Here is a 23,203-nt window from a genome sequence, read left to right as displayed (position 1 = left end):
AGGACATATTCTCCTCTTATTACTACCAGAGGGGAAGTACAGGAACCTGAAGTCATGTTTTAGGAACACCTTCTTCCCATCTACCATCAGATTTCTGAACTGACAATGAACCAACCCGGTAACACTATTTTTTGCACTATTTATTAAATTTATACATACATGTTTCTTATTTTAATTCATGATTTTTTTTTGTATTGCGCTGTCCTGCTGCTGCAAAACTACAAATTTCACGATATACAAGGTGTCAGTGATATTAAAACTGGTTCTGAAGCTCCATTACAGTTTATATAAATATATCTGCCACTGCCTGTGGTGTATCCACCTTTGTCTGTGTTTTATTGCATCACAGTTATTTAGTATGTGTTATTGTGCTGTATTAGGAGTGCTAAGATCTGCTTTCCCACAATATTTGTGGTGCACACTGACTCCCAACAGCAATCTGGCCTTCTGCCATTATAACCACAACATTCAATGTGCCCTGGAATCCAAGCAATCACAACGGCTAGACTTCAAACAAAGGCTTAGAATATCTCCCTGTGGAATGCCTGGGGGCATCTTGCCAACAGACCACAGAGAAGGCTTTAGACATCAGACTAGACTTTGAAGTATTTTGGCTAATTGCCAGCAGCTGTCAAGGGGCCAACACTGTCCGAACAAATCGAAGGTGAGTAAATGGCCGATTTATGGATTAGACTGGATCAAGCTGAACAGTGGAGCATATTTGAGGAGTGAATGGACAACTCCTGTTCAACATCTTAATCACTGAAAACAGACACAAAGTCTTGATGTAAGCCTTGACAACTTTGGCAATTTCTCACTCCAAATATAAATCTAGCTGATGTAATTCAGATGGATACATATGCATTTGATTGCAAAACAGAATTGGATTGCAAAATGATCATATCTAACCAGCACAGGCAAAAAATTGCAGCTATCTGCAGCACTGCTGGACCAGTCCTGGCACACTATAATGGGAAGAAGGCAACTAAACTACACTGCACCTCAGCATTATTCATCAACGGTACTGTAACACTATGACATAAAATGGATCTGGATCCACCAGCGTGAAGCACTGTTATACAGTGAAAAAAACATACGCATCAGTCCTGTAAATCAGGGATAGGACTGTACCTATTAGACCACAACAGTATTGAACAGAGCCAAACAGGTTTCCACCAGCACTCTGTGCCAGTACCAACAGTGACCTAGTTACTCTATATATCCAGTCCAATAATAGACCTGCACCTACAAGTGCTGTAGGCTTGTACATTTTACTGGTACCTCAGTATCCAACTTAGAAGAGGAAAGCCCAGTATTGTAGAGAAATGCACTGCCTCACCAGTGCTCCACGGTGATTCTGTATCTACCAATATTTACACAAGGTACTGTATCTACTGACAGAGACACAAGAGACAACAGATGTGAAAATACAAAGCAACAAATACACTAATGGAGGAACCCAGTATGTCAGGCAGCATCTGTGATGACAAAGGAATAGTCAGTGTTTCAGGTCAAGACCCTGCATCATGACTGAGAGTGTCAGGGGGAGATGACCTGCATGGAGTGAGAGGAAATGCTGAGACACAGATTGGTAGGTGATACGTGGAAGCATAAAACAGAAAAATATGGCAGATGGAGCCCAGCGGGCGAGGGGAAGGAAGAAAGGGTAGAGAGAGGATGGTAGGTGAAGGGTGGAACCAGATAAATGAGGGACAATAGGCAATGGAACCAGATAAATGAGGGACAATAGGCAAATGGAAGCAGGTCAAGGAGGTGATAGGAGTGGTGAACCAAGGGAAAAATCGTGGTTTGGGTTGATAGGTATGTGGAAGCTGGTGATGAGACTGAGTAAGATGTATTGGTTTACGATTGTCACATGTACCAAAACACAATGAAAAGTTCATCTTGCACACTGCTCATACAAATCAAAATTATTACACCTAAAACTGAACTTCTTGAGTATTTTTGAAACTGCACCATCCAGGAAAATCAACAATATCCCATCATGCCTTGTAGATGATGGAAAGGATATGGGGTACTGGGAGGAGAGTCACTCGCAGCAGGATATCCAGCCACTGACCTGACCCTGACCTGGTATCTTTTTGGCTTCATTTCTGAGCAGTCATGCATAGAACTGAATACTGTGTAGTTATCAACAAACATCCCAATTTCTGACCATGATGGAAGAAAGGTCACTGAAAAAATTGTAATTACTCTGCTCTCAGGAAACTGTATAGTGGAATGCTTGAAATCAGTGGCACACTTCCCCCGACGCCCATTTAGTTGTTTTGCCAGAGCTCCATGTCAAATACCCACTAATGGCAGGGTCTGCCACACAACTCTGAAATACAGCTCCTTAACCTATGCCAGAACCATGGCTCTAATGAGGTGAAGCCAAAATATTCTTTGCAAAATCCAGACTAAATTTTGGTGAAGTAGTTACCGGACAGGATTATTTGATAGTACTTCAACGACACCTTGCATCACTTTGCTGTTGATTCTGGTTAGACTAATTCTGTGGCAATTAGCCAGTTGAAACGTTACTTTCAGTTTTGTGGTCAGGATATACCCGAGCAATTTTCCAGGTAGCTGCTAGTGTTGTAATTGGTCTAGAAGAACTTGACTAAAGACACCTCTGGTCTTAAGTGCAAATCCTCAGTAGTACAGCTGGGAAACACTGGGGCCCCAGAGTGGGACAACCAAGAGGGAAAGGAGGAAGGGAGGAGTTAAGAACAGTCAATAAAGGAGGAAGGAGTCAAGAAGCTGAAGTGGGAGGGGAGGGAAGGGGAGTTGAGAGAAGTGGAACCAGGAGGGAAAAATCATGTGTCTATATGCACGGGTGTAGAATCAGAGAGCATCATTGTATGTTGCCACATCCCTCAGCAAAGCTTGGTCTCCAGCTGTCCTCTGCTTGTCACTGTAACAAAGTCTCACTGTCAGGACCTGACAGTAGCTGGTGTGCAATGGCCACCCTTAGCAAACAAGTCACCCTCCATTCCAAAGGAATGCCCAAAGACCACAGAAGGTTGACAAATGAGGGATTGCAGTCAAAGGTGTGAATTTTCAGGTCAGTAGCACAGCAGGGTCATCAAGGTTATCAACCCATACTGAAGCAAAGGCATTTGAGGGAAGTGTGCAAAGATCATGCATCTATAGGGCATCTAAAGAAACCTAGTAGCCATGGGAATTAACAACTTATTAACGTTGATTACTCTGCTTCCTCTAACTGCAGCCCCTCATCTTGATGCTACTTACACCGCAGAATCAAAATCAATCCACTTCTGATCATTTCAAATTTCTGGAGTTTTCAAATGCATTTTTCAGAAACAGGCGAAATCAATATTCACGTTCAGGGACATCAATACATCCTGGAATTAACCCAGGGGCTTAATAATCTCTTCAAAGTTCAAAAGTTCAAAGAAAATTTATTATCAAAGCACAAATCTGACATCAGATTCAACCCTGAGATTCATTTTCTTGTAGGCATACTTAATAAATCCAATAACCATAATAGAATTAATACCAACTGGGTGTACAAACAGTGTGCAAAAGACAAACTGTGCAAATACAAAAAAAAAGAAAAATGATAAAATAATAAGTAGAAAACATGAGATGAAGAATCCTTGAAATGTGAGTCCATAGGTTGTGGTAACATTTCAGTGACGGGGCATGTGAAATTAAGTGAAGTTGCCCTCTTTGGTTCAAGAGTCTGATGGCTGAGGGGTAACAACCGTTCCTAAACCCAGAAGTGCGGGTCCTGAGGCTCCCATACTTTCTTCCTGATGGCAGCAGCACAGTGGCAGGGACAGCTTATACAGCCAAGAGAAAAGCTGCAGGTGGTGGAAATCCAAGCAATACACACAAAATGCTGGAGGAACGCAACATGCCAGGCAGCATCCATGGAAAAGAGTAAACAGTCAATGTTTCATCTAGGTCCAATATGTCAACTGTTTACTTTTTTCCATAGATGCTGACTTGACTGTGGAGTTCCTCCAGCATTTTGTGTGCAGCTTATACAGCTGCTGCCTCACAGTTCCAGCCACACAATTTCAAGCAATTGCCCTTAGTGACAGAATGGGAAGTGGTAGGGTGTAGGGAGTGTTGATGTGAATGTGGGGAGGATAAAATTGGGGAGAATAACATTTGGTATAAAAACAGATGCTTGCTCATCAGCAAGGACAACGAGCCAAAGGGTATTGGTTTATTATTGTCAACTTAGTTGCAAGATATCCTTACAGATCACTTCAAAGCACAAGTATTCTATAGCAAGATATGGGAAAAGCAATAACAATGGAGAATAATGTTACAGTTACAGAGAAAGTGCAGTGCAGTTGGACAAAGTGCAAGGGCCAAGACAAGGTACATTGAGGACAAGCGTTTATCTTTAACATACAATAGGTCCATTTAATAGCCTTACAAAAACAGGACAGAGTTGTCCTTACATCTAGTGGTATGTGCTTTCAAGCTTCTGTATCTTCTCCTCAGTGGAAAAGGGAAGAAAAAAAAATGTCTGGATTGGAAGGGATCTTTGATCATGTTGACTGCTATCCAAGGCAGCAAGAAGTATAGATAGAATCCATGGATGAGAGACTGGTTTCCATGATAGCCTGAGTTATGTCCACAGCACTGCAATTTCTCATGGCCTTGGTCTTCTTTCTGTGGTGTAACCTCTCTGACCATGATATACTGTGATCATGTTCTTGATTCCAGTGTAATTTAGTATATTAACTACGAAGTGAATGGAACAAAGCTACTCTCTCTCAAGGGAAGTCTGGAATTTACAGAATGGACAGGATTCTAGAACTGTCACCTTTAAAATCAAACCAGAGGGAAAAACTTCAGACCAGACCAAAAAGAAAACAATTTTACTTTAAGAATTACAAAGGGTAGAATGTGCAGTTCCTTCATTGTTTCTCTATTGACATAATACATCTCCTATATTGCCAGGTACAGACCAATCCTGGTTAAACAAGGTAATGCAGAAAGATAAGCATACATTCAGCTTTCCTATTCCTCCCCCTTCTCATATTATAGTGTTTCATTTTCCATTCCTTCTGTACTGGACACCAAATACATCTTGATGAGAAATTCTTGGGTTACTATACAATAAGCAGCTAGCTACCACAGGAACAAAAAAAAGCATGAAAACCAGCCTCCACTCTACGGACTCTGTCTAGACTCAACCACATGCAACCTACACTCAGACGCTACTTTATTTGGTAGACTTGATCATTAATGCAAATATCTAATCAGCCAATCATATGGCAGCAACTCAATGCACAAAAGCTTTCAGACATGGTCAAGTGGTTCAGTTGTTGTTCAGACCAAAGATCAGCATGGGGGAAGAAATGTGATCTAAGTGACTTTGAATGATTTCTGGTGCCAGACGAGGTGGCTGAATATCTCAGAGGCTGCTGATGTCCTGGAATTTTCACTTACAACAGTCTCTAGAGTTTACACAGAATGGTGTGAAAGACGAAAAACATCAAATGAGTGCAGTTCTGTGGATGAGAACGCTTTGTTAGTGAGAGGCTAGAGGAGAATGGCCAGACTGGTTCAAGCTGACAGGTAGAGGACAGTAACTCAAATAACCATGCGTTACAACAGTATACTTCTTTAAACACACAACACATAGAACCTTGAACTAGATGGGCAGCAGGAGACCACAGCTGGTTCCACTCCTGTACCAAATAAAGTGGCCACTGAATGTATATTTGTCACTCAAACTAAGGGACTGAGTGTATCATGGTCAGACATACTAGCAATACAAAGACAGATGGGAAAGCAAGTTTTGAGAAGCAACTTAAGAAAGACTTCAGCTCCTTGCAAATCATTCAATAAGATCATGCTGATCTTTTACCTTAGTGCCATTTCCTGCACCAAGACTATATTCTGATTTTGTTAATATCCAAAATAGAAAAACAAAAGCCAGATACAAGCTGAACATAAATCAGATTCATTGTAGCATCTAAATCTGAACCAAAATAATCCAAATCTCCAAACTCAGACAAAAGGTGTTAGCAAGTAGAAATAATCTTCAAAGGGAGATTGGCAATGGGAGAATATCTCAATGCTCTGATTCCTGAAGTAGGGTCTTGCCCCGAAACATCCGACTGTTTATTCCCCTCAATCGATGCTGCCTGACCTGCTGAGTTCCTCCAGCATTTTGTGAGCAGTTGCACTGGGAGAATATGAATGGTGGGATGTCATTACTAAAAGAACTATACCTGTAGGTCAGGTTATTTCAAACCAAGTTCTAGATCGCACTGATCATTATATGGATCAAGGTCACTGCTCTGGTTGCATTAGAAGATTAATACAAGCTAAAATAATACACAGGCAACAAAAAAATCTAGGATTTGAATCAATGAAGGAGTAATTAAAATTGAAAGCAGGCATGTGGAAGATGGAGTCTACACAAAATGAGCATGATATTGCCCCTACTTTTTTAGAAATGGGTGCAGATTTGACGTCATCTAAAACTTACAACTTCTATAGATACACAGTGACGACTCCTAACTAGTTGCATCATGGCCTAGTATGAAAACATACCGTGGACTGTCACCTTGTCGTGGTGGAGAAGCTTGTGTGTCCTGTGATCCCGAGAGCAATGCCGTCTGGAGCTATGCTCCTGGTAGGGTCACCCATGGCGGTAAGGTCGAGGGTGAGGTCCCTGACAAAGAACAATCCAACCAAGACCTCAACAGTGGAAAAGGCGGATGAAGTTACTTCGAACTCGACGGCTGGGAAGGTGGATGAAGGCTGCAGCAAATCCATCAGCTCCAATTGTCGTGGTTTCCATGCCATTGGAATCAGTTGATTGATTTGTGAAGTATCGTGTGCTTCTTGGAGTGCAACATCAAGTACACATTAAACAAATATACGCACTTCACTCTGTCGGCCACTTCTTCAGAGCGAAGACCATCATCCTCGACCTCGAGGGATAGCCACGACGACGACAGTATGGAAACACCAATGCCCAAGAAAGGAAAAGCTTACAAAACAGTTGTGGCTACTACCCTGTGCATCACAGGAAAAGTCCTCCCCACCACAGAGCACGTCTATAGGTAGTTCTGTCACAACAAAGCAGGATCCATCAAGGACCTCTCCCATCCAGGCCACGTTCTCTTCTCGCCACTGCCATCCGGAAAGAGTTACAGGGGCCTTGGGTCCCAAGTCATCAGGTTCAGAGACAATTATCAAACAACCATCAAGTTCCTGAACCAGCATGGATAACTTCACTCACTTCAACATTGAACTGATTTCACAACCTAAGGACTCACTTCCAAGGGCTCTACAAATATTGTTTCCAGTATTATTTACTTTTTTTTTGGTATTTGCACAGATTGTCTTCTTTTCGCAATGGCCGTTTGTCAGTCTCTGTGAGTAATGTTTCATTGATTCTGTTGTATTTCCTTGTCCTACTGCAAATGCCTGCAAGAAAATTAATCTCAGGGCAGTACATGGTGACGTATACACACTCAGATAATAGATTTACCTTGAACTTTGAATTACTTTGGTGAAATCATTGATATTAGGTAGTTAGGTTAATGAAGAGTTAATAGAACGATGATCTGATAATCCATGGAAAATCAGTAGAGATGGAGTAACAATAACCCAGTCATAGACACAAACATCATAAAAAAGCACTGGTGTAATAAAAAACAATGTCAGTTTGGTCATAAACAAGAAAGATGTTCCAAAAGTCAGGTGGTACATACTAGTCACAGATTGCTAACAAACAGAACCATAGTAATTTCTAGTCACACAGACAATACTATGTGATGAACTACGATATCTGATAAACTATACTAAAGGTGAAGAAAATGCAAAGGATCCACCAGGTATGAACAGGCAGCTGGGATACGATAGATACAATATGTATAAAATTGGATAATGGGGTTTGGGTGTCGACATGGTTAATTTAGTAAAGGTCAGCGGGTTCTGGGGTAAAATCAAACAGCATAAGGAATGATTTTGTGCAAATCCGTGAAAATGGGCAGAAAGACAAAGAGGTGGGCAAGCAGTGGAGGATGCCCATCCACCATTTCCCACTCACATTAATCCATCCGGGTTCTTGGTTTATCCTTTTCATTCCACACCCCCTCATCACCGAGAGTTGTTGCCCTTCCCACTTGTATACCTATCTACCAGGATTCGTTCTCCTTTAATTCAACTATCCTATTCTCTTCTCCACACGATTCCACCCACCCATCATCGCTCCCTCATCTGGTTCCACCTGTCACCAACCAGCCTCCATCTCACCTGTCTCTCTCACCACCTTATACTGTCCATCTTCCCTTTACACATCACAATCACGATGCAGCAGCCCAACCTGAAATAGTAGCCACATCGTTGCCTCCACAGGAGCTACTGAACTGTTCCACTTCACTTTTTTTGCTGGTGCGGACTGGCTGGTCAGTCATTCAAGTGGCTGACCAGGAAAGGGGGCGGAGGGTGGAGAGTCATGGGGGAAGGAACAGGTTGGGGCAGGTCAGGGCGACGGAGGGAGGGCTGGACTAGCAAGGAAGAGGAGGAAGAACAGGTGGACAGAGAAGGGAGAGATGGAAATGGACAGGCTGTGGAGTAGTGGAAGGAATAGTCAGTAGAGGATGGGACAAGTGGCAGGAAGAACAAGTGGACAATGCATGGAAAGGTATACGAACATCTTGGTACAAGAATCTTGTAGTCATTACACACACCAGCTATACAAGATTCTGCCTTCTGATGAATAAAATCCACGCTTGAACAAAATAATTTCACTGTTGACTGTTTTCCTTTCCACAGATGCTGTATACTTCACGAACAATTTCTATTTTAATTTCAAATTTCACCATCTGCAATTTTTTGATTTTCAGTTCTAAGAATCTTTTTAAATTAGTTTTATTTGGCAGATGTGCATTGAAACATCAAAACATACAGTGAAATGAATTGTTTGCATTGAATCAAATCAGTGAGGATTGTGCTGCGGACAGCCCGTAAGTATCACCATGCTGCCGGTGCCAACATAGTATGCCCACAACTCACAAACCCTAACCCGTACGTGTGAAATGTGAAAGGAAAACGGAACACGTGGAGGAAACCCACATAGTCAAGAAGAGAATGTACATACTCCTTACAGACAGCAACAGGAATCGAACTCCAATCGGTGATTGCTGTAAATCAACTGCACTAACCACTGCACTGCCTTTTCTCATTGCAGCCCTTGAGCTGGGGGCACACCCACAGTGAAGTTAGGAAGGGAGTTCCAGGAGTCTGACCCAGTTACTGTAAAGAACTGTGATTAATTTCCAAGTCAGGATGTTGCGTGGTGTTACTTCCTGACTTGACCCATGTTGAAGAAACTGAGTCAATATCACAAATAAACTGGCCAGTTCTGGTACACCTACAGGAAGCATCTTGCCTGAAGTTGTACAAGTTTAGTAATCTGCAACAAACCCAGATGGAAGACAAGGTGCTGTTCCTCAAGCCTGCGTTAGGACTTATTCAAAGTTCAGGAAGCTACAGACCGGTAGGTCAGAGGGGGAATGGGATGGAGAATTAAAGAGTCAAGCACAGGAAGCTCAGGGTCATTCCTGCTGAACGTATGCAAGTCCTCTGCAAAGCAATCACTCAATCCGCACTTGGTTTCTCCAAGGCAGATAAGGGTATGTTGTTAAGAACACCAGTTCAGAAAACGTGCAACTGAATCACCACCTCACCTGGACAGTCTGAATGGGTCACTGGATGGTGAGAAGAGCCAAGAGGCCCACTATTCTGTTGCAGAACATACCGTAAGACAGGGAATGTTTGGTACAGATGGACAAGTGGTCCAGGAAGTTGCAAAGGGAAAAGTTTCTTTGGAATGTCGAAAGGGGAAGGAAGTGAAAGATATGTCTATTATAGAATCAGGTTGAGGGCAAAGGATAATCTGTTCAACATGAAGGCTTGTGAGTGGAACACAAGGACCAGGAAAATTTTAACCTTGCTATGTCCAGAAAGAGTTGAGCACAAAGAAATTGATGTAACAATCAGCACTGTATACCAACAATGAAATTTACCATCACCTTCAATGCCCCAGCATAGCCTTTGTTAGGTGAAGTTGTGAGTAAAAGAAGGCATATGCAATGTTACTATTCCAGAACAAAAAGGCAAGGATGTACTGCTGAGCTTTACAAGGCTTTTGTCAGACTGCATTTGGAATACTATGAGCAATTTTGAGCAAGAATGGATGTGTTGGCCCTAGAGAGAGTCCAGAAGATATTCAAAATAATAAGCCCAGGAATAAGGCTTACCATACAAGAGGCTTTTTGGCATCAATGTGCCTTTACTCGATGTAGTTCAGAAGGATGGAGGGGAATCTTATTGAACCCCCCCCCATATACTAAAGGGCTGGATGGAGTGGACAAATGAGTCTAGACCACAAAGGAACAACATCAGAATAAAGGGACACCCTTTTAAACTGAGGAATTTCTTCAGGCAGATGGTTGTGAATCTGTGGAATCTGATACCACAGAGAGCTGCAGAGGCCAAGTCATTGGGTATATTTAAGTAACTGTGGCCATCGTTACTTTCAGCCGGCTACAATGGGGAGACAAGATCATTCACAACCTGAAACAGAAACTCTGCTCTGAGTTCTGTTGTGGGAGGAGATTACCAGATGAACAAAGAAAATTAGTCGAGTATTTCCTCAAAGCTTCTTTGAAGAAATGCAACATACCCATTGACCCTTAGGAACTGTTTCTCCATGACAGCTCAAAAGTAGAGGGGTGAGTACTGAGAATCTCAAGGCTGTGGGAAAGGGAGCTTCAAGAATCTTGTGTTTGTACACAAAAAAAATGAGGGACTCCGATCAGGCCCTCCAGGTGAGACGACATTTCATATGAAGTCTGTCCAGGTCGTCTACTGTATTCGGTTCTCCCAGTGTGAACCCTATATAGGTGAACCAGGTGTAGCAATAGAGGCAAATATGATAAGAGGTTTTTAAAAAAGCTCTTAAATAGATATATTAATCTGCAGTGAATGGAGCAATATGGACACTGTGTAGACAGAAGGGATAAATTTAGGTAGGCATTTAATTACTAGTTTAATTAGTTCTACACAACATCGTGGACCAAAGGGTCTTGCCTATGCCATACTGTTCTACAGTGACAGATTAATGTCCCGAATGCTGTTCTCCCCCACGTGCCCTTTTAGTATCAAGATATCCACCAGGACCATCTCCACAATGATTCAACAACATCTTCAAGCATTATATCTATCACTACAAAATGGAGTCGAGTTTCATTTCCAATGTTACAGTAAACAATATCTATCTGTATAGTACTCTAATTTTATAGACTGATATACTTGTACCCAAATTTCATGCAAAACTACTTGAGTCCATTGGTTCTGCACCTCAACACAATACTATGGCACAGCTGCACCTAGGAGTGGTTTAGCCAGCAGAATCAGTATTTGGTGGTACAAAGTAACAGACTATCGCTCAGCATCTGAAATAAAAACAAAAAATGCTAGAAATGTGAAGTATGTTCAGCAGCTCGGTGTAGACAAAAATAAAGCTGATGGTTTTGCCATCAGAAGTAGATAACAGGTTATAAACAGGAAGAGGAGGAGGAGAAAATCTCTACCTGAAAATTGGAAGGCAAAGGAGGTCAGAAAATAAAAATGGACTAGGGTTCACAAAAAAACAACATGGTAAAGAAATAATGTGTTTAAAGTATAAATGGCAACAACAACATTACAACCAACAGCTATTGCTGGTTATGGTGCCATTAGGAACGGCAGGTTTATATCAAGTTGTTGAACTCAATGTTCAGTCTTGGAAGACCATAAAACATGCAGTGGAAAGACCAGGTACTCCCTTGAGCTTGCACAGATCAATGCAAGTAGTCGACAACAATGAGATCGGAGAAAGTCAGCACAAAACTGATAGGCTACCAGAAATGCATGGTCATAGCTGAAACTGAACATGGGCAATTACTTAATCTTTGCTTGGTCAGCCAAGCATCATGAGCAACAAAAGGTACATTTCAACCACCGCTTCACTAACAAAGTGAGCTAAAGACTCTGGGCAACAGAAAAGGAAGTAGTAAAGGGACAGGTGTCGCATTACCAGAGACTGTATAGGCACGTATAGCTGGAAAGGGAAGCATGATGGAGAATAGACCAGGAAATGTAGAGAGGATAAATATAGCGTAATAAGGAGCAAGAATAAAGGAAGTCCTTCCATGGGTCTGAAAAGGAGAAGTCATAAATTTAAAAATGATGGAACTGGGCGGACAAGTGTGAGGGATCAGAACCACAAAGGCCCATCAGAAATGGTGTTTCAAATATGTTAAAACTGGGAACGTGGAATGAATGTGTGGCAGTCACTGGGCTTAAGATGATAATAGTCAGCACCCTGTTTCCATAAGGAAGGAAAGGACAAAATCAAGATACTTACCTTGTGCAGTCAGGAGAGAAGTTGGAAAGCTTTCTAGTTTAGGGTGAGAGCAGAAAATCTATGCAAATACTAAACAATGCTTCCACCTATACCGTACTGTGATACTGCAAAACGTCAGAAAAATTCTTAAAGTGCACCTGTACCCACCCATCAACAAGGTGACCATAACATATAGTACATACAATTATCTTGAGAGAAATATATCCATATTCTCATACCACCACACAAGTAAATATATGGACTGATATTATACATATTAGCACACCAATATCATCACAACAAGTACTATACACGAGGCTGACTGAATGATGGATGTAACACCTCCACGACAATAAAGTGGTATACTGTTAAAAAATACCAAACAGCTGGAAATACTCAAAATATCAGCTGACATCTTTAGGAGAAGAAAGAACTAACATTTTAGGTGGAAGACCTTTTGCCAGAATTAGAAAGGAGGAAAACAGAGCTCATTAAGTTACAGCGAGAGTGTAGGAGGAGGAGGATGTCTCTGAATGGGTAAAACCATGTGCGGGGTAAAACTGTAAGTGAGGTTATCTGTCAATAAGTGCATTGGAGCACTAAAAAATGAGAACTTGCACAGCAGAATGTAGGACTTGGAAAACAGACTAGAAAGATATGGCTATCAGGTCAGGCAGGACATGTTCTCCAGTCAGAGACAGAAAAAGAAAAAATAAATTTAAAAAAATACACAAAAAGCTGAGCCAATATCACAGATGATGACTTATGCAGACAAACAAGTTACCTGAAGTTCAATCTCACATGCAGAAGATTGCAATGTACTCGACAGATGAAATGTGGCTCCTCAAGCTTGCATTGGAGCTTATGGTAATGGAACAGGAGGTCAGAGTAGGACATAGAATGATAGTAGCAGACAAGAGAAAGTTCAGGGTCACCCCTGCAGACAATACAGGAGCTCCACAAAGTTGTTACTCGCTGTGTGTTTGGCGTATTTAATGTATAGGAGACCATACTGTGAACGTCAATTGCAGTACACTAAATTGGAAGTGCAAAGGAATCACTGGTTCCCCAAGAAAGATTGTTCAAGTTGGGAATTATACAATAAGGGTTGCATCTCCTGTGTTTGCAAGGAAAATGCTATAAAGGGATAGGTGGCTGGAATCAAGTGAACCAGAGAATCATAAACATAACAGCCCTGAAAAATGCTGAAAGGGGAAGAGAAGGGACAATGCATCTGCTGATGGAATCTCTTTAAAGGTGGGAGTAATTGCAAAGAATGATCTGTTGAAAATGTGGAGGCTGGTGGGGTAGAAGGTGAGGACCAGTGGTATGCAGTACTGAGGGGTATCCAAATCTCACACGTTCCACATGTCTGGTTCCATTCCCAGTGCCAGCTGTAGCATACCTGCCTACAATGTCCCAGTGTTGTAATCTCAGCACGTCCTGAAAAATCGTGAATCTGAAGCAATGTTTACATTGTTCCACACATTTTGACCTGCTAGCATTTCTGTCATTTTCTTTTCCTATGGTACTAACAAGTCCGTATCTACAATGGCCATACCCCATTCATATAGGGCAAAGAATCTGGACCACCAAATACTGTGATCCAGTATAATATGAACTTCTATAAAATATTCTCTGCATTAACAATATACACAATATCTACTAGTACCATAATCCCACAAGACTAAATGATCAGTACCAAGCCCCACTGTCAAAAACAGACGTGCACTTTTTGTTCTTTTGACCACTGCTCAACAGCACAAGTTCCCAATCCTGTGCTCTACCAACTAATCCTAAACTGCAGAGTTATACAATAACATTTCCACACATCTTAAAGTTTCTCAATGACATGATGGTACTGCATCCCAATGTTATTGGGACTAACCCATATCTGTCAGTGATGCACGCCCATTGTTCTAATGACAGTGTTGGATGGCCCAGGACAGAACTCCAATGTTGCAGAGCTGTATCCAGTGGTGCGAGACTCCAGATTTAAAGTACTAGCCCTGTACTTTGTCCCAGTGCTTTCCTCTGTTACAGCAACACTACTGAAGTCCAAAGTTATACAGCGAGGTATCTGTGACCAGCAGTAAAGTATCGCATGTGACAGTCGCGGACATGTAAAGCCTCCCACCTCATCTGTATCTCTGTTACATCCATAAACAGCTGTAACGAATATAATGAAAATATATAGCGTCCTGCTTTTAACTTTGGCAGATCTCATGCATCAGCACCGTATCAGTGTCATATTACCCAGATATTGTGGCATACGCGTGCCCCTAGTCCTGTAGACCAGTATTTGTAGACCGTGACAGGTCTGAAACACTCCCTCCCACCCCCCGAGTTCTATACACATAGCTGTAACCGCTCGGCAGCTCGAGAAAGCCGTAAAGTTGTGTTGGGTGCCTTGTTTCCACGGGCGAAGTGCACACCTCGCCCCACGTAACACCCTTTGCTGCCTCCTCGTCTCCAGGACAACCTGCCGTCTGATGTCTCCGAGTTTGAAAGTCCCGCTGCCGGAGTTGATGCCGGGACCGGGAATCTGGTCGCTGCCCCGCAGCCGCAGAGTGACAGTTTCGGGCAGCGGGCCACCCGCGGGTGGTTTCCCCCCACCCAACAACATCCGCCGCCCCCGCTCCCCGCCCGACCCGTGCCGGGGGTGCAGCCGCTCTCCGAGGCCTGGCAACCATCGGAGCCGCCGCAGGCGACGCGCCGCACCCCTTGGACATCGCCGCCATCCGGCACTCACCTCCTCCGAGACGCTGAGAGTCTCCGCCTCGTCCCCTGCCGGATCCATCAACTCCTCCGGCCCGTTCAGCGTCGGTGGGTCGGGGCTGGCGGCCGCCATCTTACAGCGCAGACACAGGGCCGGACGTGACGTCAGGGCTCGCATCCCGGTGACGTCATGCAGTCTCGGTGACGCGCTCGCTAGGGAAAGGGAACCCTGCCAGTCAGTCTGGGACACAGGTCATTGCAGGGAAATGGAGAGAGGGGAGGAGGGCAGGTCTTGGCAGGATGATGAAGAGATAAACTGATTACTGCATGGGTTTTGGAGAGTGGGAGAGAGAAAAAGAAAGATTGGTGATTGCAGGGAGAGACAGGTGATTGCAGAAAGAGGGGGGTGGAGATAGAATACTTCGGGGAGAGCAAGGAGAGATGTTATTGCAGGGGAGAGAAGAGAGAGACAAGTTATTGCAGTGAGGGGGGGAGAAATGGGTTATTGCAGTGGGAGGCTGGGAAGGGAGATGGGTTAGGGAGGGAAAGGGGAGAGGCAGGTTATTACAGGAAGAGAGAGGAGAGTCGTGTTATTGCAATGGAAGATGTATGAAGGGAGGTGGGTTATTGGGGGGGGAGAGAGAAGGAATGCAGACAAGTTATTGCACTGGGGAGAGAGTGAAGGGAGATGGTTTATAGCAGAGGGGGATAAGAGGATAAGTCATTGCAGGTAGATATGATTGATTTAAACAAATGTGAGACTGAAAGGCAGTCCATTCCCGACAGTCTCAATCCAGGAGTTATGAAAAGGAATGCTGGCTGTGGCAATAATGGATGCGCCAGTCATGAAGCTTCTATATTACCATAGATTCTTGGATTGCTCCCACAGACTGAAGGGTAACAAATGTAACCCCACTATTTAAGAAAGGAGAGAATGATGGTAACGACAAACATTTTAGCCTGATATCGGTAGGAGGGAAGACTCAAGAATGGATTACTAAGGAAGTAAGAGAATAATTTATACAAATTAAGTAAGTAGTGCAAAGATAGTGAGGTAGTGTTAATGGGTTCATTGTTCATTCAGAAATTAGATTAGCTGTCAGAAAACAGAGCACGAATAAATGGGGCATACAGGACAGAGAAGTTCTGTTTTAGAGGGGTACATCTAGGGATCAGTGCTAACACCCTAACTGTTCACGATCCACATCCATGATTTTGATGAGGATACCAAGTACAAAATATCCAAGTCTGCCGATGATACAAAAATGGATGGCAGTGCGAGTTGTGAGGAAAACGTGGAATAGCTTCAGGAGTAAATAGACATTAAAAAAATGGGTAATTGATGACAGCTTGAAGAACGGTGTGGAAAAACGTGAAGCCATTTTCACTTTGGTAGAAATGACAGAATGTGGATTATCTCCTAAATGGTGAAAGTTTAAAAAGTATTGCTGTTCAAAGTACAGACCACTGATAGTTAACATGTCTGTTCTAGCACTTTCCTTAGAGTATCATTACGGATTCAAACCTGGGCACGACAGGACATAAAGTCCAATTAAGTAGTTAATCAAATCCCAAACGTGTTATTGAAAAGTCGAGAGGCAGTGAAATCTCAGATGGAAGAAGAACTAAGCCTACAGGAGGCACGACACAAAGGTCAAAGTGTCACAGTGACAGGGTGCCACACATTGTTGTGGCACCAAAGACAAACGAGGACACCCATCTCCACGGGGATTGTAATGTGGCCCGTAAGACAGCAGTGGATGATGAGCAGTACCTCTGGCTTGTACACTGAGTAGGCAGGGCAAATTAGAACTGTCTCACCTTTATGCCAGCTTAATTCTCACATGCGACTCTTCCCATGATGGAGTAGTCTACTGCTTTGTCAACATACATACGCATGGCTGGATTACTAATCCTTAACGTCAGATTCTCGCACTGGTATCCCTTTGTGCTCCTGCTCATCTCCATCCACCAGCTGCCTTCACCTCCACCCTCCCCCCCCCCATTCTCTTTGCTCCATCTCTCTCCTTTCTTTTTCCTCTATCTCCATCCGTCATCCACCTACCCCTGTCTCCCACCTCCAAACCCCTTCCCCTCCCATATCGGGCTCAGTCTGCCCATCATCCGTCACCGCTCCTCAGCCTACTGATCACTTCCTCTGCTCTTCATACCGGCCCCACTCTCAGTCCTGATGCAGAGTCTCCGCCTGAGACATTGACAATTCCTCTCCCCTTCCTCCCTCCCCCCCCCCCAAATAATGATGTTTAAACCTCTGAGTTTCTTCAGGAAATCGTTTGTTGTTGCAGGTTCGTGTCTCCATCTTAATTTTGGAATTGTGTTTGTATGACCAACACCAGCAGCAAAGAGATTGCATAAACCTCAGTTCCTGTGATTTCCCGACTCCAATAAGACCATAACACACAGGAGTGGAATTGGGCCATTTGGCCTGTCGAGTCTGTTCCACCATTTGATCATGGCGAGTTATTTTCCCTCTCAATTCTATTCTGCTGTCTTCTCCCCATAACCTTTGATGCCCTTACTAATCAAGAACCTATCACCCTCCATATTCAATATACTCAACGAGTTGTACTCCATAGTTATGTACGGCAAAGAATTCCACAGATTCACTACCCTCTGGCTAAAAAGATTCCTCATCTTTGTTCTAAAGGGACGTCGTTCTATTCTGAGGCCGCGCCCTCTGGTCCTGGACTCCCCCAATACTGGAAACATCCACACTCCCCTCAGTAAGCAAAGCTAAAGTAGCAAGCCAGAGCCAGCCCTGCATACGGAGGTCATGTGCTCCTGCTCTCTGTGGTTCAAGCACTCTTGCTGCTCTGAAGAGGAGCAGAGAGATGGAGGGGTGAATGTCCATGATTCATTGGGACTGATAGGGCAGGCGGAGAATTAGAACATTACAAATAGCGACGGGGAGGCAGAAGCTCAGGGAAGTATCCGGCAAGGTTCTTTCTTATTTCACAGAATGTCATTCAGGACAGAGGGGGATATGGGAAGACAGGGAGACCTCCAGTACACTGGAGGCAGCGTGTACCTTTATAACCACACTTCCCTCATTGACTCTGTTACCTCATCAAAAACTCCATGGTTAATTAAACATTAAATTTCCCTTAAAAGTGATGGGACAAGTGAAGACTGGATATTCAGTGATAATTGGAGTCAGTAGTTCAGCAGCTCTATGAATATTTATTTTTCAATTGTCTTTTTAAAAGACTGATATTAATTTTGAACAAGTTTTTCCAAAATGCTTCACTTATTTCAATCTGTCTTCGTTTCAGAAGATTATCACCAATTTGGGCACACGATCTCAAAAAGACCCCTGTTCTGGAGTCATAGACTCACAGAGGCAGAATCATAGAGGGAGACATCATGGAAACAGGCCCTTCGGCCCATCAATTCTGTGCTGACCATCATTTACATTGATTACCCATTTACATTGATCACATTTTTCTTCTCTCACATTCTCCTCACCCACTCTCAGGATATAATTTAACGGAGCACTGTTGTTTAATCCTGTATCTCAAAGATGTGTGGGTTCATAGGTCAACTCCGCCATGAACAGCCCCAAGCCTGGCTTGGGCATACGGCCCATAACCGCGTCCTGTAAAAACCCAGAGCTACAGAAGTGATAACTGTAAATCCAAAGACCTCATCCGTTGGAGAGGAAGGATTTTCACCTGGGAAATCTATGAAGTCATGTGGTGAAAGGGGAAGCCACAGGGCTGACCGACCTTCGACCTTCAGCCCAGAATGGAGTACGTACTCTGGCAAGCTGCTGTCAGCAGCCTATGCTCCAGATAGGGTGATGGGCCAAGAAGATAGGCTAATCAACCTTTGTAAATTTCTGCTAATGGGGATGGGTGACCAGAGAATCTGGAGGTTAATGAGAATTGAAAGGAAGACCAGATGCTGGAAATCTGAAACAAATGCAATAGAATGCTTGAGAGACAGGCAGCATCTGTGGAAAGAGAAGCTGACAGAGTTTCAGGTCTGTGTTCATAGTGATCACTCTGCCTAACGACCCTCCTTGTGCCCGACACCAGCCCCCTAGGCCTGAGTCGGCGTAGTAGTACCCTCTTCAACACACACACTCAGTAGAACATACATCTCTAGACAACCATTCCCATGTGATCTGAGGGCCATTCTGAGATCACTGACTGAGGAATGACAACCATCACCCATAGAACCACTGATACAGGTACAGCCACACCCTCTAGCCAACCTCAAGTAGCAGAGGCCTGATCTCCGATGATATTCCATTGGGTTGGAAGTCATCTTGATCTACATGGTGTGAAGCAGTAATTTGCTCAGGCAGGCTGCCAAGTGCCCACAGGCATGACAGGGATGTAGGTTTGCCTTATTAGGTGCTCACTCGGAGAAGAATGTCCTCCCCAGTGAATAATGGACACAGCAGTTATCCTGACATGCCCTGCAAAGTCTGTAATGGTGGGCATGAAACAATCACTTACCAACTCCTGCATGGATTAACGCTGAGAGCCTACCATGATATCTAAAGCTTTGTTAATCCTGAAGATTTAGCCTTGGTGATCCTTCCATAAACCGCAAGAGCCATAAAACATAGGAGTAGAATTAGGCCATTCAGCCCATCGAGTCAGCTCCGCCATTCCATCGTGGCTGATTTTTTATCCCTCTCAGCCCTATTCTCCTGTCTTCTCCCCATAATCTTTAACATATTTACTAATGAAGAACCTATCAACCTTCGCTTTAAATATGCCCAATGGCTTGGTTTCACAGCTGTCTGTGGCAATGAATTCCACAGATTCACCACCTTCTGACTAAAGAAATTCAACCTCATCTGTTCTAAAGGGCTAGTAGGCAGCCGTCAATCCCAGGGGATCATGGGTTTGTGCCTCTGGTGGACCGTGTCCTCTCCAGGGCCCAAGGCTGGACAGGAAGATGTGAAGAACCGGCTGTTGCCCGTGCAGTGGGTTCCCCCTCTCCACATCACTTATGTAGTCCACGGGAAGGGCAAGTGCCAATACAGCTTGGCACCAATGTCGTCATTCTAAAGGAATGTTCTTGTCATCTAAGGCTGTATCCTCTGGTGCTAGACTCCCCACAGTTGGAAACATCCCCTCCATGCCCACTCTATCTAGACATTTCAATATTCAATAGAGCTCAGTGAGATCCCCACCTCATCTTTTTTAAACTCCAGCGAGTTCTGTGAGATGTTTAAAGGCCAGTTGATGTTGATAATTCTGTCTTCTTACTAAGCTCCATTAATCCATGGCTCCTTGATGCAGAAATTGAATATCAAGTTTTCCCACTGTTCCTTTGCTGCAGGAGTAATCGTTGACTTTGATCAGGGTTAGATCTGGAGACAATGCAATCAAGAATACTTTACTAAGTTCAAGAATGTGGTGAAAATCTCATGGTCACAGCCATTTAATTAGATATTTGTCCTAGTCCAGGTCAGACAGGGTCAGACTGTACTAGGAAGCAAGGCAAGCAAAGAACTTGAGCACATCTTTACCTTTTGTACTGCAAACTGCTCTGAACCAGTTTAGTTGCAAAACCTGTGAACGGGTACTGACTGATTCACACTTCAACTCTGGACACAAAGAAACTACAAAAGTGTCAAACCAAATATAGTACAGGTTGCTGAGAATTACGGACAAAGAGGTGATAACACAAATACATAAGCAGGTGCACAGAAAATTTACAAGGATGTTGCTAAGACTTGTGGATCTGAATTATCAGGAAAGGTTGAGTGGGTTCGGACAGTGAGGAGAGAACTAAAGGAGGTATACAAAACTATGCAGGGCATACAGTAGACGGTATGAATATTTGCAGGCTTTATCCCCTCAGGCTGAATGAGACTAGAACTACAGGTTTAGGGTGAAAGGTGAAATATTTAAGGGAACCCAAGAGGGAACTTCACTCAGAGAATGGAAAGAGAGAGGAACAAACTACCGGCAGAAATGATAGATACTGGTACAATTGTAACATTTAAGAGATGTGCGTATAGGTATTTGGATGAGACTGGTATGGAGGGCTATGATCCGGGTAAAAGTGGATATGCACAGGCAGAAAATCAGGCCGGCATAGACTAGATGGGCTGAAGGGCCTTTTTCTGCACTGTGGAACTCCATGGTTTTGATATTGCCATCCTGGGAAAAAGACTTTGATGATCAACCCCAACTATGCCTTTCATAATGATTCACAGGTCATCTAGCAACAACAGTCCAAATGTTCAACATTTCCTTATAACTAATCCTCTCCAATCCAAGCAACATACTGATGACCTTCTTCTGCACCCCCTCCAAATCTACCACACTCTTCCTACATTACACACATAATACCCCAAATGTGGCCAAAAGACAGTTTTATATAACTGCAACACTGCCTTGATTTTAGAAGACAAACATGCCACACACCTTCATTGCCACACACCTTCATTACCACCCCATCAATTTGACAGTTTTAGGGGACTATGGGGACTCGCATCCCAAGACTGCTTTGTACATCAAAGCTCCTAAGGATCCTATCATTTACTGTGTTCTTTCCTCTTACATTTGAACTCCAAGACTGTACCGCCTGGATTAAAAATCCATCTGCCATTTTTCCACCCAAACTTCCAACTGGTCTGTATCCTTCTCCTTCTATTGAAAACCTTACTCAATATGTACAACTGTACCAATTTCCATATCATCTACAAACTTACCACTTTCATACAAATCATTTATTATGTATTACAAACAACAGAGGTTAAATAGTTGTAAGGTACGTGATCTAAGATATCACTGTGAGGCAGCAGATCTACTAGATGCACTACCCTATTGAAAATGGTGTCACGTTGCAGTTAGCATAATCATTTTACCACACCAGCAATCACTGATCAGGGTTTGATTCCTCCCACTGTTGGTAAAGAGTTTGTATGCTCTCCCCACAACCATGTGGGTTTCCTCTGGGTGCTCCCATTTCCTCCCACATTCCAAACATGATGTCCAGTTAGTGTTAGTGAGTTGTGGCATGCTATATTGTTCCAGAAGTGTGGCAACACTTTGGGCTGCCCCAGCCCAGTTCAAGCAATGCATTTCACTCGAGGTTTTGAAGTTTTGATGTACATGTGATAAATAAAGCCATATGCTGTGCTGTAGTAAACACAAAATAATCTGCAGATGCTGGGGTCAAAGCAACACACACAACACGCTGGAGGAACTCAGCAGGTCGGGCAGCATCCGTGGAAAAGATCGGTTGACGGGTCTTGACGAAGGGTTCCAGCCCGAAACGTCGACCGATCTTTTCCACTGATGCTGCCCGACCTGCTGAGTTCCTCCAGCGTGTTGTGTGTGTTGCTGTGCTGTAGTGTTCTTTACAGTCATAGAACAGTACAGCACAGATAGAGACCCTTCGGGGCATCTAGTCCATCCTGAACTATTAATCTGTCTAGTCTCATTGACCTGCACCAAGACCAAAGCCCTCCACACCCTTCCCATCAATGTACCTATCCAAACTTCCCTTAAGTGTTGAAATCAAACCCACATCCATCACTTCCACTGGCAGATCATATCTCCCTCTCTCTCTCTCACACAAGAAGTTCACCATCATTTTCCCCTTAAACATTTCACCATTCACCCTTGACCCATGACCTCTAGTTCTAGTCTCATCTAACCTCAGTGGAAAAAGCCTACTTAAATTTACGCTGACTATGCACCTCATAATTTTGTACATCTCTATCAAATCCTAATTCTCCTATATCCCGGGGATTAAAGTCCTAACCTATTCAACCTTTCCCTATAACTCAGGTCCCTCAAGTCCTGGCAACTTCCTTGTAAATTTTCTCTGCACCCTTTCAAGCTCATTGTTTTTTTTTGTAGGGAGATGACTAGAACTGCACACAATACTCAAATTTAGTCCTTACCAATGTCTTATACAACTTGAACATAAGATCGCAACTCCTACACTCAATACATTGATTTATGAAGGCCAATGTGCCAAAAGCTCTTTCTACAACCCTACCTTCCTGTGATGCCACTTTCCAGGAATTATGGATCTGTATTCCAAGATCTCTCTGTTCAACAGCATTCCTCAATGTCCTACCGC

The 23,203-nt window shown here is 43.4% G+C and overlaps 1 protein-coding gene across 3 annotated transcripts in view; it reads right to left on the bottom strand.

Annotated features, from left to right (window-relative positions):
• braf (B-Raf proto-oncogene, serine/threonine kinase) overlaps positions 1–15,284 on the bottom strand; it is a 125,514-nt gene extending 110,230 nt beyond the window's left edge. For all 3 annotated transcript variants that reach the window (XM_063058298.1, XM_063058299.1, XM_063058300.1), the window contains exon 1: positions 15,156–15,284. In XM_063058298.1, coding sequence (XP_062914368.1) covers positions 15,156–15,254 — 99 coding nt within the window. In that variant the 5' untranslated portion in view covers positions 15,255–15,284. The remainder of the gene's footprint in view (positions 1–15,155) is intronic.
• Between the last annotated feature and the right edge of the window lie 7,919 nt (positions 15,285–23,203).

Source organism: Mobula hypostoma, chromosome 9 (genome assembly GCF_963921235.1).
Source record: "Mobula hypostoma chromosome 9, sMobHyp1.1, whole genome shotgun sequence".
Lineage (NCBI taxonomy): Eukaryota > Metazoa > Chordata > Chondrichthyes > Myliobatiformes > Myliobatidae > Mobula > Mobula hypostoma.
The sequence above is the reverse complement of the archived record's forward strand: the minus strand, read 5'-3'. Positions and strand labels throughout refer to the sequence as shown.